This window comes from Hydra vulgaris, chromosome 11 (genome assembly GCF_038396675.1).
Source record: "Hydra vulgaris chromosome 11, alternate assembly HydraT2T_AEP".
Classification (NCBI taxonomy): domain Eukaryota; kingdom Metazoa; phylum Cnidaria; class Hydrozoa; order Anthoathecata; family Hydridae; genus Hydra; species Hydra vulgaris.
In genome coordinates, this window is record NC_088930.1 from 39,320,742 (window position 1) to 39,340,742 (window position 20,001).

At 27.7% G+C, this 20,001-nt stretch overlaps 1 protein-coding gene across 3 annotated transcripts in view; it reads left to right on the forward strand.

Annotated features, from left to right (window-relative positions):
* The window catches only part of LOC101237780 (interaptin), an 87,081-nt gene extending 67,348 nt beyond the window's left edge, over positions 1-19,733 (forward strand). For 2 of the 3 annotated variants that reach the window (XM_065811030.1, XM_065811029.1), the window contains exons 15-23: positions 1,143-1,239; positions 4,989-5,067; positions 7,111-7,156; positions 8,278-8,337; positions 8,444-9,798; positions 10,760-10,800; positions 10,896-10,958; positions 18,056-18,655; positions 18,794-19,733. In XM_065811030.1, coding sequence (XP_065667102.1) covers positions 1,143-1,239; positions 4,989-5,067; positions 7,111-7,156; positions 8,278-8,337; positions 8,444-9,798; positions 10,760-10,800; positions 10,896-10,958; positions 18,056-18,655; positions 18,794-19,426 — 2,974 coding nt within the window. In that variant the 3' untranslated portion in view covers positions 19,427-19,733. The remainder of the gene's footprint in view (positions 1-1,142; positions 1,240-4,988; positions 5,068-7,110; positions 7,157-8,277; positions 8,338-8,443; positions 9,799-10,759; positions 10,801-10,895; positions 10,959-18,055; positions 18,656-18,793) is intronic. The other variant, XM_065811031.1, reaches the window with a different exon arrangement.
* The last annotated feature ends 268 nt before the right edge of the window (positions 19,734-20,001 follow it).

Consider the following 20,001-nt stretch of genomic DNA (forward strand, 5'->3'; position numbering starts at 1 on the left):
AACCAGCCATTTTTTATAGAATAGATCAAAATGTTGGTTTCAATTTCACTCTCTTCATCAACAGAATATTGGTTTTCTTTTTTTGTTTGATTTCCAAATGGAAAAAAGAACTATTAAAACTATGATAACACTACATTGCAACTTCAATTTTGATTTACTGTGTATGTAACAAAAAGAATAGAACAAACAAAAAAAAATTAAATGTTTTTGAAATTTACTTGATATACAGAGAAAAATTTACATGATATTTTTTGGTGGGAAATTTTTTTGCTTTGCTTGCGCACTTTTTTTATATCGGCCTACTTAGAATATGATTAAACCTCATATCATATTGATCCTAAAGCATTTTTGGAAAATGAGCAAAGTAAAAGCAACAATTTAATAAATAAGGAGAAGAGGTAATTTTAATTAATAAACAAGGGAGTTTTTTAATCCCCTTGTTTATTAATTTAAATGTTTAATAACACCATATTTATGTTTGTGCTTTCATATAAGTTATTAGAAGTAATGTTTTTAGTTTTATTATTTCGATAAATTACCTACTGATAATATTATTAATATCTAATAAAAACTCTCTTTAAGAAATATTATTGGTGCTTGTTACTTGAAACTCATTTAAACATCTTGTTCAGAATATTTTTGTCTGTTTTTTACTTGACTTTAGACAATGAGTTTTATTTATTTTTTGATTATTTGTTTCTTTCATTTTTTGATTATTTTTTATTTGTCTTTATTTCATTATTCATAATGGCTTCACCAAATTTGTAAAACTAACACTTTATTTTATATTTTTAAACTCATTTTCTGAAAAACCAATAAAATTGAAAATGTTAAAATTAATAAGTCATTTTAAAGCAGAAAAATATTAAAATTATCTCTAACTCATTTTAAAACTGTCATACTGTTGACCTGTTAAATTATGCTGTTGTTGAGAGTTTGAGTTTTAATATATACAATGAATGAGAGTAATAAGCAGATAGTATCTATATAAAAGGAGGTTGATTGCAATAAAAAAACCTTTATTTTCTCTCATTATTTTTCTTTTTTTAAAAAAAAATGCATAGCTTTTATGTTGTTGTTTGTTTTTTTGATAAAAAAGTGTTATCTATATCTTATATCTCATAAATAGTTTATTTAATCAGTTTTAAGAAGCAAAGCAGTCAGTTTATGGATCAAATAAGTGCTTTATTAAAACAAACAGAGGAGCAGAAAGTAAATCAAGAACAACTTGCCCTAAAAGTTAGTTTTTTTTTTGTTTTTTTTTAATTTATGCTTGTTTTTTATTGGTTTTTTTATAAGTTAATGTTACTTGTGTGTTATATAATTATGTTGTAGCATATACTTGTTATGTTAAAATAAAAATTATTTTAGGGGTCCCAACTGTACCTTGAATATTTTTCCTAAAATTTTCCACAAATTTTTGAAAAAGTATAACTCATAAGAAGTAAAATTTTATAAAGATTTCCAAAATTGTTTTATACAAATACTATTATTATTGATTTTATTGCATAAAAGCATTTTTTTAAAAAAGTAATAACTTTTTTTTTAAGTGTTAATACTTTATATTAAATTTTTTTAGACATTTTAAAAAAATGATTACTTTTTTTTGAAGCTTTTATAAAATTTGGCTTCTTTTAAGTACCAGGTTGACATACTTTTGAAGAAATTTTTTCGTATAATATTAGGGACCCATTAAATATTAAAGCGCCAGTTGGGACCACTAAAAGCATTTTATTTAAAAAATTTTTAAATCTAGCGTTACTATATAGAACAAACTATGGGGTGTAATAGGAAAAATTTTGCTGTAAGATTACTTGTTCAAAAAAGGTAAAACATTTAGGCTGATAAAAAAGCAACTGAAATGAAAAAACTAAAAAAACCATCAGCATTAAAAAGTTTAGACATAAAATAAAAGCATTAAAAAGTTTAGACATAAAAGTAAAAAATGCAGAGCATAAAATAACTTAAAAAAGCATAAAACGACTTCTAGAATTGATTGACAAACTGTCAAGATAATGAAAAAAAAAAAGATTTTTACTAGCCCCAAAAATGTCAAGCCTTTTCAAAAAAGATTTTAGAATACAAGTGAGTGCATGTATTATTTGAAATCAATTAAAAGAGAGTGGATTTAAAGCAAGATTTCTATGCAATTCTTTCAAAAACCTATAGAAATCAAAGAATTGCATTAGCTAAAAAATACGTAAATATGCCAGTATCATTCTGTAAAAAGTATTTTGCAAACAACTCAAAGTTTAATCTTGTGAAATCAGATAGAGATCAAAATATATGGAGAAAAAATTGTGAAACATTCACACTCAATTGCATCCAAGGAACAGTAAAAGGCAATGTTTGGGGATTGGTGGCTTGGAACGGAACAAGAAACATGGAGTTTATTAAAGTAATTACAGACATTCTCAATGAAAATCTTCTAGCTTCAAATAAAAAGTTGCAATTAGGAAAACAATTTATCTTTCAACAAAACAACGAACTTAAGCATACATCAAAGAAAGCAAAAGATTTTTTTTTCCAGAAGAAGATTGACAAAAAAGTTAGTTCAATTAATGCGAAATTGACTTGTTAAAGTTGTGAAACCTAAAGGTGGTCCATTAAAAAGTTAAAAAATTTAATTACTTAAAGAAACATTTTTTATTGAATTTTATGATTTCAGATAAATTGTAAACTTATTATAAACTTCTGAACTCATCAAAGTTTTTTTTTTTTTTTTGTGTTGTTTTGTTTTTTCATTTGTAGTTATACAGAAGTATATAGTAGTTTTATGGAAGTCTTTTATTGAATTGAATGCATGTGGTAATTTTATTTAAAAATTTTGGCATATAAATTCGCCAAATGGTCACACACAAGCAGTGAACGCCTGAGGGAAAAATGAAGTACATTAGAATAGAGGAGAATTATTTTTAGAAGAAATCATATTTTGATAGTTGTCAATACAAAAATAAAGATAAGAAATAAGAAATAAAGAAGTAAAATAAAGAAATAAAGAAGTATATTTAAAAATATACTCATACGATGACAAAAATAAGACAATGCACCCAAACAGTACTTAAAAATAAAAAATAAATTTTTTAATAAAAAATTTAAGATGAACAAAGATATACAGCAAGTAAATCACCCTACAAAAACATACAAAACAAAATATTGACTACAAAATAAAAAGTATGCATACAAGAATGTAAGGCCTAAGAATGGAAAAAAAACATTGATGCTGATGTGTAAATATAATTTGTGTAGTGATTAAGTAATAAATATCTCCTCGGAGCCGTGTCTATTATTACTGGCGTTTCGATGAGGATCAGTACTAATAATTAGTTTATCCCGTCAGACAAACACCATTGCCTCTTATGCTTTACCCCGCGACTTACACCTATTTCATACTGCAGTAAAAAAGGGCTCACTACAAATAGCAAAACCCAACCATTCCCAAATTTGTAAAGCACCAACATTTTTTTGATGATATGATATTAAGAGTGTAGATCTATTATACAATTTGAATAAAAATAACTAAATAAAGTGCAAGTTATTTTTTATTTAAATTGTATAATACTGTGCAAGCGGAAGAAAACATGAAAATACAATAAATTAAAATTCTATTAGACACACAAAAATAAAACAACTCAAAAATAAATATGCAAACGAAAAATACTAATAAATTTCTTTTTAAGACATTTAAAACCAAAATGGTTACTTTTAGCATAAATAAACCCAAGACAATCAGAAAGCAATATACCTTATTAAAATTATATTTATTTTTTTTAAACCAACAAAACACAATAGAGTCTTCAGTAAACTCTAATGCTGTCATAGATTTTATAAGAAAATGAACAACCCGCAACCTAAAATCATCTCAATAATAAAATAATCTATGATAAGTGGAAAAGGCGTTGCACAAAAACCATTTAAAATGTTACCCGCAAAAATGTAAACATGTAGGGGAGGATATAAGAAACTCTCTGAATAATAAGATAATAAGACAAAAATTACGCATGTGAAAATAAAAGCAAAAATGAGTAATGAATGTAAGATAATATAGCATAAAAATTCCTTGATAATAGTAATAATATGAAAATCAGCGGATAGATAATATATTAATAAATGCTGTAATAAGACTAAGTAAATCTCTAATGAGACTAGATGGATTTTAGCCAAATGGTAGGTTAATGAAAAAATTTTTTTGGTGATATAACGATGGTATAAAGTGTGATATAAAAATGATATAAGAAGCGGGAAAAAATATTGTTTAGAAGTAAAGTTTTCTCTACGATCCGAATCAAAGTTTGAAATTATAACTAAATCAAAATTTCAAAAAGTTCAAACAAAGTTAATCAATAAAAGAACAAAAAGCATGCAAAATGATGTAACAGGTTGTATGTGTATATGGGTGTATAGGTATAATGTGTAAGTCTGTGCTGTTCATGTTGTTCAGTAGAGTTTTGTGTTGTTAGTAATCAGCATAAAAGATTTATCTCTGAACTACACCAAGCCAGCCCAATCATACTCCAGAAGACCATAATGGATTTATAACTGTCTTCTGATTCAAAAAACTAGCCCAGGCTAGTTTTTAGAATCAGAAGGAACCACTTGCATGCATAACTTGTAATTAGTTGCATGCGTGTGATAATTTTATAGAAGTATGTAGTAATTACATGCATAAATGCAGTAATTTTATGGAACAATAAAATTACGTAATTACAATATACATAATTAAGTTACATAAATTTTACATAAAATCAGAAGTTAAATATTATGGCTTGTTGTATATCCATAATAATGTTTTATAATTTGTTATTATGTAAATATAACTGTAGTATATAGTAACAAGGTGTTGTGTATATTGTTGTGTATATTGTTGTTGTTGTGTAATATATTATAGTGTAGTTCTAGTGTTATTATAGTATATTTTGCATTTTTAAATCTATCATAATGGGGAAAAAAATCTAAAAAAATTGAATTCAAATGTTTACAATATTTAGATACAAAGAGCAGAGGAAAGAAGTAAGCTACTTGAAAAGCAAATTGAAAGCTATGAACAAAACGAAAAGAAGATCAATGGTATGTTTATAATTAAACATTTTATTACCAAGGGTAGTAGTAACAGTATCGAAATCGCAAAAAGGAACAAGCTTGTAATTGAAATAGAGTAATTGTATCAAAATAATGGGATAATATCAAAATCCCTTATTATAGAATAATATTGAAAATGCTAATTATAATTAAGCTCAAAATTAATGAAAAGGAATAAATAGATAATAATCAAAAACAGAATAGTATTGAAATTAAAAAAAAAGTAATTTAATTAAAAATAACATTTTTGGTTCCAATATTAAATGAAAACCAATATTTATTTTCAATAATCATCGAATTCAATAGCTATCATCAAAATTTCATCTACAAATTAGAAAAATGAAACATTTTCTTTAAATAAAGCTTTTTGATACTATTCCTAAATCCAAATTTCGATATTATTCCATAAAGGCATTTTCGGCATTATTACATCAAAATGAATTTCTTTTTTTTTTTCCCGAATTAATTCCTTAAAATTGATTTTTGATATTAATCCCAAAAAAATGTTTTGATCAAAAAAAAATTTGATATTAATCTATTTATCCAGCAATTTTTTTTTCGATACTATTCTGCTTTCCCATTACCAATAACAAAAAGTAAATTTTGTTTAGTTAGTTATAATATTGCAATGCGAGCTTGCAATGCGTTGCCTCATTGCATGTCTAATCTTGGTGACTCGTGGCTGAACTTTTTTGAGTGTTTTTTGGTCCTTTTTCGTTGATGGAGACCAAGTGCATACTGCACATTCCAAATGTGGTCTGAGATATGTTGTGTAGAGTTTTTTCCATAGTGCTGGATCTCGCGATATAAAGTTTTTTTTTAACAGTCCAAGAAATTTATTTGAGATCAATGCAGCTTTATTGACTTGTTTTTCTGGTTTAAGATCATGACTTATTGTGACTCCAAGGTCTATTTCTATCATCGTTGTTGTTAGATCTCTTTTTGCGTCTGATAGTGGATCTAGCATAATGTCGCTGATTTGTTTGCTTGTCTAATGTGCATCACTTTCGATTTACTAATATTTAGTTGCATTTGCCAAGTGCAGCACCAATCACTTATCTTGTTGATGTCATCTTGCAGGCTTTTAGTGTCAAGCTCTTCATTTCCTGGTCGGATTGGTGCTATTAATTTAGTGTTGTCCGCAAACATTTTGCAGCAAGAGTTAATGAAGATGGCAAACAGAATTGGTCCTAGCACGGATCCTTGGACAACATCCCTAGACACTGGTGCCCATCCTGATGTTGTGTCGCCTAGAACGACTCGCTGTCGCCGATTTGTTAAAAATGAGCGAATCCATGCAAGCAGTTGACCTTTTATTCCATATTTGCTCAGTTTTTCAATAAGGCTAGTATGCTGTACTAAATCAAATGCATGTGAAAAGTCCAGAAGTACAATATCTAGTGGTATTTTTTTTGCCATTGTTTTAGTGGCCATAGTCCATAGTTTCCAGAAGGTTTGTCATACATAATTTATTTGGGACAAAACCATGTTGTTGGCTACAAAAAATGTTGTTTTTTGTGAAGTAGTTGATAAGTTCATTCCTTACTATTTTCTCCATAATTTTGCATGGGACCAAAGTCAAGCTGATTGGTCTATAGTTTTCGGGATCTGTTGGGCTACCTTTTTTTAATATCGGCATTATGTTTGTGTCTAGCCATGCTGTTGGTATTTCCATTGAACGCAATGATACATTAAATATGATTGATGGTGGCTTGGCGAGTGATTTTAGAATTAATGAGTGAACGTTATCTGCTCCTTGCGATTTGTTTTCATCAATCTGAAGTAATAAACTTTCTACTTTGTCTGCCGTGATGTTTATGTTGTCTATCCTCTTATTTGTTCTTTGGTCGAGTGTGTTGATTTGTACGTCATTTTTTACTAAAGATGGACACGAGTTGGTAATATTATATATCGGCTATGTCCTTTTTACTGATTTTTAGTTCACCGCTGTTACATTTTTTTCTGTTTAAGTTAAGAAGGTGATATTACTTTTATTTCTAAATGTTAATAAAAATTTTAATTTTTTTTTAGAACAAATCTTGGTTCAGGGAAGCGATTTAAAAGCTAAGACATTTGGGTAATATTGATTAAATAAAAAAGTGATTTTGAAAAGTGTTTTTGTTTTCAGCTTTTACTAAATTTTTTTTTTTTTGTATGCAAATGAAGAACTCCTATTAACTATATATTACTACTAAGTTACTTTTTAACCATTCATTCAAGGTTAACCATTCATAAATTTTATTTAGAAAAAATAAAATTTATGAATGGTTTTGATTACTCATTGTTGTCATCTAAATCTCAAAATATGGTGAAATTTGAGCCCAAGTCTAAACTATACATTTATAACATGACTGCATTTAGCTGGCCATTGTTGTATTTATTTACCCATTATTACAGCTAACCGATGTTTAATTTATTTGACTATTCTTACAACTGGCTGTTAGATTAGCTGATAATTGTTATATTTATTAATTACCAGCAAGATGTAGCATTTAATAATGGTCAACTTAAAATATAAGTAACTCCTTTAGAATAGTGTCCTCCTAAATTTTGGAAATGTAAATATAATTTAAAAAACTAGATTATGAGTTTGGCGATTTGTCAAAAAAAAATCAATTAAAATCAACAGTAAAATAACAATTAAAATCAACAGTAAAATAGACATAGAGCAAGTAAAGTTTATTTAAACTATTCATTACTTAATTTCAATATTTAGAATTAGTTTTAAATGATTCAAACAAAAAAAAAGTTACTACATTTACAAATAACAAGTAACTAAACACCTCACCCTGTTATAGGTGTTAATTCTTTTTGCTTATGTAAACTTATAAGTTTTTACTGTTTTAGTAAACATTCATAACCTAGTCATTAAAACTTAGGGGTTGTAATGTAAACTCATGTAAAAATACAAATAATTTATTTTAAAGACTTATTTTTATTATGTTTTAAAGATTTATTTTTTATTTTGATTTTTAAGTCTCTATTTTTCCAGGTATTATATCAATCTTTAAATGAAGAAATTAGTATTGTGATTTTATCAAAATGTTTATTAAAACATTCAAGCTTAAACAAAGTTGAAAAACATTAGCAATTGATTGCATAATTAATTTTAAACAAAATCCTAAAATGGTTATTGAAAAAGTTATTAATTTCCAGCACCTTGCAATTTTTATTGTTTTTTTTTTTCTTTCTATTTAGAGTAACTGCATTGCAGCACGAGTTAGATGACACAAAATCAAAGTTAATTCAGCAGAGCATGTAGTTTTTTTTTTTCGTTTTTTTTTTTTTAATTCAACTGATTTTTTTTATCTGTAATGAAAAAGTATAAAGAATTTTAATATTTAAAGAATTGATCTACTTTAAGGTTAAATGCTCAGTTAGAAGCAAAGCTGGATGTGTTAAAGCTTGAGAAACAGAATCGAATTGAGTTAGAAAAACAGCATCAAAGCTTACTTATGGAAAACTTGCATCTTAAACATTCACAAGAGAAGTATAACTTATTGAAAGTAGAAACTGAAAAATTAAAAAGTTTTGAAGAAGAGTGCAGAGTTCTTAGAGAGAAAAATGTTCGCTTAGAGTTAGAATTGAAATTAAGTGTTGAAAGATGCGGTGAACTCAAAGAAAATGCTCAGCTTAACAAACAATATGAGCAAAAGTGTATTGTGTTAGATGAAAAATTAACCAATTTAAATGATGCTTTACGTTTAAAAGAAGATTGTTTTGAAAAAGAAATGAAGGAAATGGTTATGGCTAAGAAAAAGTATGAAGCAGACATTAAAATGTATTGTGATCAAAATGCATCTCTTCAAGTTGAGAACAAAGAGTTAGAAGACTTCAAAAATCGATTTATAACTCTTCAAAGCGTCAATGAAAAATTACAAACAGAAATCGAAAAACTAAAATGTTTTGAAGAAGAATGCAAAATTCTTACTGAGAAAAATGTTCGCTTTGAGGTAGAATTGAAATCAAGTATTGAAAAATACAGTGAGCTTAAAGAAAATGCACAGCTTAATAAACAGTATGAACAAAAATGTATTGTTTTAGATGAAAAATTAGCAAGCTTAAATGTAGCTATGCGTTTGAAGGAAGAGCATTTTGAAAAAGAAATAAAAGAAATGACGATGATTAAAAATAGTTATGAAATAGATATAAAAACGTATCTTAATGAAAATGCTGTTCTCAAAGTTGAGAACAAGAAGTTAGAAGAGTTGCAAAATCAGCTTTTTACTATTCAAACTATCAATGATAAGTTGAAAACTGAAAATAGTAGCTTGCAAGAGTTTGTAAAAACATGCGAAAATTTGAGGAATGAGGTTATTAAACTAAAAAAAGAGTTAGATCAACATTCCAACAAAATCACTAAACTTCCTTGCATTAATAAAGAACAATTGTTTGAGACAAATAGTGATAAAGAACACACAAATACTATTGCTAAAGATTCAAGAGAAGTGACAGATCTGAAAATAAAATTAGATGAGTTATTAAAACAAAAATCAGATTTGCTGGTTCAGCTTGATTGTGAAAAAGAACTTAATAATGCATTAAAAAGAAATAATTTGCTTGCAGAGAAAAAAGTTGATGCAATTTTTTGTGAGAAAGAACTGCTTGAAAAAGAGTTAAAAAGACAAAGTGAACTTTTTGATGCTGAGAGAAGTGAAGTTAATGAGCATGTCGATAATGCAATATTGGAATATCAAGACAATATTTTAACATACCAAAGTAAGTTATATGTTTTTAACATACCAAAGAAAGTTATGTTTAAGTGAGACTATTGTGAAAAAAGAAAGTTATGTTTTTGCTAACACTATTGTGTGTTTATTTTATAGTTTAGAAATATATGTTTGTTATATTTATTCTATATGTTATTTAATTCAAAATTATTTAATTAATGTTTTTATAAATTTTTTGCTAATTAATAAAAATCATTTAGGCTTCTATAAAATGTATAGTTTTACTAAAGCAAACCTATTTTCAATAAAGTCTTTATCTCTAATAATTCAATATAAAAAATTCTCATGCAACATACAATTGTTCTTCATCTTGCTTGCTTGTCTGAGTTGTCATTTTGAAAAATATTTTTGAGAATCCCTAAACTTAGATTATTTTTTTTATTAGAAACCAACTGTATGCATACATCTGTACAATAATTTTTATTACAATGATTTTTTATATATAATTATATAATATTATATAATACATCTGCACAATAAAATGCACAAGATATGATCTAAACTAGGTGCTTTGTATGAGTATACAAGACCATGATTTAAATTGCTAACTATCAATTTGTTAATCATCTTGCATTGTTCAAGTCCAATTTTTCACTCAAAAAATATGGGATTGATAAATTCTTATGAAATTTTATGGCAATAATAACTCAATTAAAATAATCTTTGATCATGGGTTAAATCATTAAACATTTTACTGGGTATATTAAAAATCTATCACTGCACTATCAGTTTCTATAAACTTTACCTGTGGCATGGATATATAATATCTATGTATATTTGCTTTCTGGTTATGGGTTTTCCTTTTTTTCCTTAAAAGTAATATTTATCAACAATTGTGGAAGTTTTTATATGATGACAAATTTTTATATGATGTGTAACATTTCATTGTGTCTTATGTTATGCATTAATTGTATATTTGTAAGATGTGCTTATTGTCTTCTTTTTTTTAGATGACAAAATGCTATTTCAAAAATTACGTTCAGATAACAAGGTCAGTTTTTTGTTGTTTTTTATTAATTCTTTTTTATTTTTTATAATAACTTTTATTTTTAAAATCTATTTTTTTTTTAATTTTTTTTTTTTTAGAAACTTTGCAGAGAGTTGGAGTCGAACAAAAAGCTTGTTGTAAACTTTGAAGAAAAATGCATGGTAAACATTTTCAAAACTTTATACACATTTCTTGAATGTCTTGAAATTTATTTTTTTCTGTGACAACAAAAATATATTAACATAAAAACAAAGTTTTACTTTAAATAATGAATAAGAGAGCAAATCATGATGAATAAATTAAAACTTTAATAAGCAAAGTTATTTTAAATTTAATTTTTCATGTCAGAATTCCTTTAAGTGAAATTTAAAGTTAGCTGTAGGCATTATTGAGGAAAGGAAGTCGCAAATTCAACTTAATTTTTCTACTATTTTCCTGAAAATGATTTAGCAAAAATTATATATTAGTATGGAAATACAAACTTAACGGTTGTTGTTATAACAATATACGCTGTGAAAATTGTGATTGGCTTTCATTTTAAATTTGGAGGTTTGTTTATCCTAAACACAAAAATAAAAATCGTATTTTGCATAGTGTAGGGCTATCATCAATTTATTGTGTAATGATATATATATATATAAGTAATTATGTAATGATATAATTTATGTAATAATGTAATGTAATATATAACTTATGTAATTATGTAATATATAATTTCTTATTCTTAAACTGAAAAATAATATAGGAAACTAAGGAAACTAAGCTTTCTATATTTGTAAAATAATATTAAAAAAATCTGGGAATTTTTCTCTTTTTTTGTACTATTTTATTTTAATTTTTTTAATGTTTTATAATAAATGAAATTCTTTTTTAGATTATAATGTCTAAGTGAAAAATTAAAACATGTTTTAAAAAAAATTAATCTAAAGTTCTAAAATTTGTTCTGGTATTTCAAATGCTCAGCAGGTTTGAGAGCAACCATTATTAATATAAATAATTTTATTTAGTGCTTCTTTTTGTGAAGAAACCCCTTTTTAAGAATAAATACAAATTTTAAAAATTTAAAATGGCAACTTACTTAAATAAAGAATAATTGTGTTATCCATTGTTTGAAAAATAGCTGGTAAATGGCATAGATAAAAAGTCAGCCTAATGCAAAACATGTCATGTTTAATTAATCTTATCAAATATTGGGCAGAGTCAAAGCAAGTCAAAGCCATATCTTGCTACTTAAAGTCTACACATCCAGCATCCAATTTCCAAGCAGTTCTTGTAGTAGATCAGTCTGATAAATATAGCAGAAAAACTAAACTGTTTAATTTGGACAAATAAAAAAATAGTGGGAAACTCTTCTTTAAAACAAGCAACCAAAATTTAATTATAAGACAGTCTTAAAGGGAACTAATGATGAATTAACTGTGACTAAATAGAACTTTTTTGGTTACATTGCTAAAAATTTATTTTTAACAGCTTGATGGTTTTAATCAGGGGTGTGGTGTTGTAAAAAAAAAGTACCAACTTCATTGCCAATTATTGAAATTTTCAGAGTACGACTCCAACTCCAAAGCAAAATTTTCTTTGAATTCTTTAAAAAATATTATGCAATAATTAAAAAATTTTTTTTTGCCAATTATATGAAAAGTTCTTTGAAGGTTAAATATTTTGTACATGCATCTGTAATACCAAGAAATTTTACTATTGTAGTCGGAGTTGCGATTTTGTTTAGGGACTCCAACTCCGCTAAAAATGTCGCGACTCCGACATAATATTTTAAACAGCATCAGCAATGGAAAACGACTTCTGCAATTTGATTCCACTACTAATTTGATTTCACAAACTTTCTACCATAAAAATCAATAACAAGTAGATTTGCTGCAGAACATAACACTATAGAATTGAGGGGAAAGGATGTGTTAGGATGTGATTTTACTTGAAGATTTACTTAAAGATTGTCGATTTACTATCTTGAACAGATGAAATCTGTACTTTATTTGATATATCCTGCTTGCATATCACTTTAAATGAAGTGATATGCAAGTCACTACAAATTAAGTGATATGTGTATCACTTCAAATGAAGTGATACGCAAGTCACTTCAAATGAAGTGATATGCAAGTTCTCAAAGTTGTTAGAGGAAAGTTTGTCTTAAATCAGTATTGAAAAAATTTCACTCAGAATTGTTTCACTCTGAGAATTGTTAATACCAACTTTATTTTGCAACCAAGGATTGTGTAAATTACGTTATTTGACCATTTGGCCAAAGCTGCATCTATAATTTTATTAACATCAATAAATACATTAGATGTATGTATTATTATATAAAACGGTTAGTACAGATAAGTAAAACAGATATCACAGTAAGTTGCTTTACTGTATTCTAATTTGTCAAAAGAAATCTTAGTTTTTGAAGAACCTTTTTGGTCCATTCCCTTCAAATTTATTTTTGATTGTCAACACTAAATAATCTGGAAAATGATATGAAAAAAATTCTATAACTAGATAAATAACAAGTATTAAAAAAAGAATATTTAAATCATATTTACAAAACTACTAAATTATCAAAATTTTGAAATTGTTACAAGATTAAAATAAATTTAAAAATGTACTAGATATAAATTTACTTTATTTTTTTGTTGTTTCTTCGTGTTGCTTAAAATTATGGGCACTAATACCTGGTAGCTTTACCAACTGCAAGTAAATTTTTAAAAAACTCCTAAAAATTGGTAATTAAAAATTTTATGATCCAGAGAAAAATTTAATAAATCTTTACCTGATTTTTAAATTTTTATACCTAATTCAGCAAATGATTCTAGACATTGCTTAGAGGAATTATTTTCCAGATTTTTATCTTTCTGTGATTTAATGCTTTTATATAAAAACCCTTGATTTTGACTATGCAACTCTCGATATAATTATATAATCAAATTAGTTCATTAATTCATTCATTAATTTATATAATTTCTCATTCATTTTTATTCATGAAAATAAAATTTCAATGTACCTGATTTAGAAGAAGGCCTTCTAAACAAGTCTAATGAGGGCTTTGATTGACAAGAAGGATTTGATAGTTGAGTTAGAGGTGATGTGACATGATGATAAGCTTGATGAATAAGTGCTTACAAAAAAAAAATTTAATCTAACATACCATTTTAAAATTAAAATGGAGCTTCAATTAGTATTAATTGTTTTTCAAGATAAATCCTAATCTCTAATAATCATTTTATAATTCTTAAATACAATTTAAAGAATTTCTTATATTAAAAATAATCTCTACCTCTGAGTGATTTAAAGTTTATATTTAATAAAATTTTATTAAATTTAGTAACAAATTTTTTACTCCCACAACATAAAACATTTTCAATTAGACAGAATATTAGTTTTAGCAAATTGAATTTGATGTTTAAAACTCTTTAACTCAGCTTGATGTTTTGCCACTTGAACTATAGGATTTTTGGAATTTCTAATAAAAATTTTCAATACCTTCATATAGTTTTTAAAAGGAAATGCAGAAATTCCATTAGGTGAATACTGCATATTAATAACATCTTCATGAATATGTCATAAACTATGTGCATTATAAACACAAAAACTATTGCCATAGAAATGCTTTGAACTTTTTATAAATGATAACAACGAATGAGCAAAATTAAGATGATACATACGAAGTTCTATATTCTCATTAAAAAGTATATGCATAGCTACACTCAAGTCAAGAAAGTGCTGATAAACTTTCTTTGACACAAATCCTTAGCACAATCAAACTAGTATATAATAAAAATTGTCTAAATTCAGTAGCTTTCTAGTACTTTAAGTCATCAAGTGATCTTAGTTGCCTTGCAAATTCTTAAGGTATCTAATGCACAATTTAATTTTACCATTTAATGCTAATAGGGATCTGAAATAGTTTTTACTTGTGTATTCAAAAGTTCACATGGTCTTGATCCGCTTTTTAGAAAATTGAGTAATCTTTTTACAACTCACATAACACTTTACATACAAAATCCATATAGTTTAAAACAAAATCGTTTACACAACTAACTTGAGTATGAACAAGAAAACTCAAAAAATGTCAATGAGGATTTTTGTATTTAAAATTATTAAAGTCAGTGTTACAAAGTTCATAATCATCATTATTAAATATCACTTTGTTATTTATATTTGATCCCTCAATTTTACATTGTTCACAAGAATAAAATCCTGTATGCCCAATAGTTTCTTTAAGAAAAAAGCAACCAGAGGCATCAAAAAAAATTTTTTTTCAACATCATCGCTTCTAACAAGGCTGCAAGCAACCACTATTAATGTTAGAAGTTACTGGAAGAGAAAAGATGGAGTTTATAGAGTAGGATAACAGTTGACAGACATCTTAAAAGATTGCAAATTATATGAATCAGGAAAGCAAGATGAAGGAAGCAAATTCCAAAGAACTGATGTTCGAGGAAAAAAGTTAGAATAGGAGTTTTTGGAGCACTTAGGATTAGTCACAGTAAAAGGATGAAACTTAATTGAATGACAAGTAACACAAGAATGAACTTTAGTAGATGGCACAAGAGACACTAGCTCTTTAGAGCAGTGCCTGCCCCAGGATCTGCCCCAGATTCAGCTAACAGTATTCCATACAAGGACGGATTTGAGATTTATAGAGAGAAAGAATATAGGAAGATCTAAATTATTACAGTAACGATTGGCTGAAAAAAATTGAGTTTTATCTGAATTAAAGTTCACCAGCCACTGTGAGCCCCATGCTATAGCAGAAGTGAGATCCTTTTCAAGCTCAAATACCCCCTCCAAGCAATCAGAGAGTGTTGGCTTCTTATCATGACAAGAATAAATGGTAGTATCATCAGCAAACAATGCCACCTTAGATGTGAGAATATCTGGAAGATCATTGATGTAAATTAAAAAGAGTATAAGGCGAATGATAGAATCTTGAGGAATCCCTGAAATTACAGGACATGAAGAAAGTGTTGTCCATCGAGGACAACATTTATACTATGATTGGAAAGAAAGGCTTCAATAATCTTAAAGATGTTACCTGATACATTGTAAGAAAGCTTATTAAGAAGACCAGCATGCCGAACTTTATCAATAGCTTTAGAAATGTCAAGAGCGATGGCCTTAACCTCTCCACCTCTATCTAATGCACAATAAATTTGCTAAGAGTATTAACCTATCTGTTATTACTCTTAGCAAATTAGCTGTAAACAAGAGGATTGAAATCTATATTGATGGTCAGAAAGTAAGTTGTTAGATCCAAGATGAGAGATTAAGTGTTTGTTAATTAAAGATTCAAAAACTTTGCTTATGATAGAAAGAAGACTAATGGGACAGTATTTTAAACGAGTCAGATTGCTCTCCAGAATTTTTGAAAATAGAGATAACAGATGTCACTTTCTAGCAGGCTAGATAACAAGGCTCTGATAAGCACTTGTTAAGAAGTTTTGAAACTATAGACGACAGTTTCGGAGAACACTTTTGCAAGACTATAACAGATATGTTGTCCGGACCACAAGCTGTAGAAGAGTCTAAGCAGGAAATCACTTTAGATACAGAAGCTAGAGTGATACAAATATCAAGCAATGGATCAACCTGTTTTTTGGCTATATCAAGTAGAACGCAACTAGTGGAATCAAGAAATGATATTGATGAAAAGTTCTTAGCAAACAATTCAGCTTTTCTTAGCAGCAGTTCTTAGCAGAAATTGGCAGCAGCACAATGTGAGGTAAACCAAAAAGAGTGAGGCTTGACTTGGAATCGTTGAGAGGGAATAATAGACTCCCAGCCAATAGAATGCCAGCCTGAATTCACTAAGTTATTTAAGAAGCACTTTTATCAGCAAGAAAATGAAAGGTTTCTACCCAAGAATCATCACAAATAAAATCACAGAAAGAGTTCCAGTCAGCTTTAAGGTAGTTGTAAGAGGTACAATGATAGAGGGATTCTGATGATGAAGAAGAATGAGAAAATAGTTTTAGAGAGATCAAACTGTGATCAGAAGCAACTAAGGGTAAATGTGGAGAAACTGAGCACTGATTAGGATCAGAAACAAGACATTAGTCGAGTAGAAAAGGTAAATGATTTGGATTGTCTAGAAAACGCGTTGGAAAGTTGTCTATTTGAGTTATAGATTGAGAAAGGCAAAAGTTGTGGGCCTTAACACCTGCAGAGTTAAGGTGACACTAGAGCCAAGACAATGACACTAGAGCCAAGCCATTGAGCGTGATGAGCATTAAAGTCACCAACAACAACGATATTGGCTGATGGATAAAGAGAGAGGGCTTGGTCAATTTAATCAGAAATAACATCAAAAAGAGTGCAGTCTTGAGATGAAGGTGAGAGATATAAAACAAAGAGAAAGGGGATAGAGTGAAGTGGTGCTAAAACATAAAAGAATAGTCTGTGGATTCAAACCTAATTTCGAGACAAATAGTTGAATTCTTACAAATGTAAATCCATAGGTTAACTATGTGATTATTGGAGTCTTTACGAATTAATGTAAGATAATCTATCAACATTATTTTCATTGCTATAACTGTAGTCAAAATCTGTAGATGTATCTTCTTCACTAAAGTTAGAAATATTATCAATTTTACATATATATATATATATATATATATATATATATATATATATATATATATATATATATATATATATATATATATATGTATGTATGTATGTAAAATTGATAGTTTGTTATTTCGAAGGCGTAATATATATATATATATATATATATATCATTAATATATAAACATATATATATATATATATATATATATATATATATATATATATATATATATAAAAATGATATATAACTAAATGATGTATAAATGATATATATATATATATATATATCTCACGTTTTTTTAAATAACAAACTATACATTTGTATCTTCCAACTAATATATTAATTAGGAATTTTGTCTCTTTAATAGTAATCTCTTTTTAGAACGAGCATTTTAATCAATTGGGAATTTGTTTCACATTATTTGTTTTAATTGTTGTGACGCGTTCATACATAGTTATGATCACAAATTAACTATTCGTTGACTCCTAAATTTGGAGTCAAAATATTTACCACGCTTTTTGAAGGTTATTAAAGCCATCCATTAAAAAAATTTGATTAAAAACAGTCTTTCTTTAACTTGAGTACAATAAATGGTTCCCGTTCCTGTTCTAAAATTATGTAATTTAAATAAATATGTCTGATCATTTTGCGTGTAAACAATGATTTCATTTTCTTTTTTTACTTTAGGGTTTGATGCGTGATTTGGAATTAAAGACCAAGAACATAAGTCAGTTAGAAAATCGCTGTGTTGAGCAGGAGAGCATTTGTCGTAACTATGCATCCAAAATTCGTTCTCTTGAAACTCAACTCATTAGTTCCGAAAATATCATAAAAAATCTTAAAAAGACGATTGAAGCATTAAACTCTTCGACTAAATTGCAAAAATTACAAGAAAATGATGTTAGTTCAGGTAGTGACGATATGTTAAAAATAAGTGACTTGGAAACGTTGGATTCAAAAAAAAATTGTGCAGATGAAATTTTTCAAAGATCTCGATCAATACGCGATGCGCGTTGCAAAGCACTTTTATCTGTGACACGCGAGGATGATGTATCAGAAACTGATGACAATATTTCAATTGGAAGTTACACGTTACGGCGTACTGCGGAGCGACGGCGGTCTCTGCAGCCACGGAGGTATCTAGGGGGTCTCACCCCTCCCAGTAAGAGAACAATAATGGGTGCACCTGCTGCACAAACACAAATATGTAATTTCAGTGTGGAAGGAGAACAGGAGCCTGAGGTAATGGATGACATGGAATGGGGAAGAATTGCTCATTTGAAAGAAGTAACGTTAAATAGTTTATACGTGTGTGTTGTGTGCGTGCATTTTTAGGGCGGGCTAGGCTATTTTATAAAGGGTTTAACTTTGGGTGTTTTTTTTTGAATGTGCATGTTAATAATTAGGTATGTTCTTGCATTTCAGACTTCTGACGCTGAAACCGAAGAAAAGACTCGTCTTGATGAGTTGCATAGACGAAATACACTATGTCTGCCTCATTTAAAATCGTCTTATCCCATTGAATTGAGTGTAAAAGGAGCTGACCAGCAAGATGTGCAAATGATATCCTTAGGAAAACGAAAAAATGACGTTGAAGAAGATGCACCACGCGCTACCTACAAAAAGTGGAAGACAGAAGATCAGTTGTTAAATAGCATCGATCATTCTAACTTTACCCGGGCGGTAAAATCTGATTCCAATCTTCGGAATTCAGAAGCGCCTAAAATCGATAAACCCCATTTTCAATGCACATCTTTCGAAATATCTGTCGAACCTGCAAAAAGAACTAAACCTTCACAATTAAATCGCAGTGTGGCATTGTCAAGTATTAAAGATGTGCAGAATCAAAAGCAAAAACTTCAGGAATCATTAAATCCAGTTGTACTTTTAAATCGAAATTCAGAAAATAAATCTGTCTCATCAAATATAAAGAGTGATAAGTCAAAAGACTCGCTTACTCAGCTAACTCGAGGTGAAAATAATCGCAGCTCGTTTTCTCGGGCCACTCGTAGATTAACTTCATCATTTCGCGGTAAAATGATAGCTAAAAATAAATAAGTCTATATTTGATAATGTTACCTTATTAGAACATTCAGCACAACGGATATCGGTCATTAAATAGGTTGTAAATTTTTATTTTCACTTTTTTTTTTTCACGTTTCATATTGGTATCTTAAAAAACGTAGCTCTTTAAAATTTTAGTAGTAACATTCTATTATCATTTTATTAAATATTTTTTGTCATGTATTTAATTAATGTGTGACTGTGAAATTTATATCATTAAATACTTTTGAAAAATGTACGGGTATATAGAGGTGTATATATGATTTATTATCGAATATTATATGTTCAATCATTTGTAAAATAGAACTTATCAACGAAAAAAATTACATAAGCACTTTTCTGTCAGTGGAAGCTTAAACTATGAGAAAACAATTTTCCTAATTTTTTTTTTCTCGTCTGTCTCTAAAAAACATTTTTTCAAAAAATTTTATTTTACATTTTAACAATTGAACCTGTCATTTCGAAAAGGTATATTAAAACTTTTTAAAATCAACAAAAACATGATTTTTATTAAAATAATGTCTACGCTGTTAGAAAAATTAAACATAGGAGTAGATAAATAAAAAACT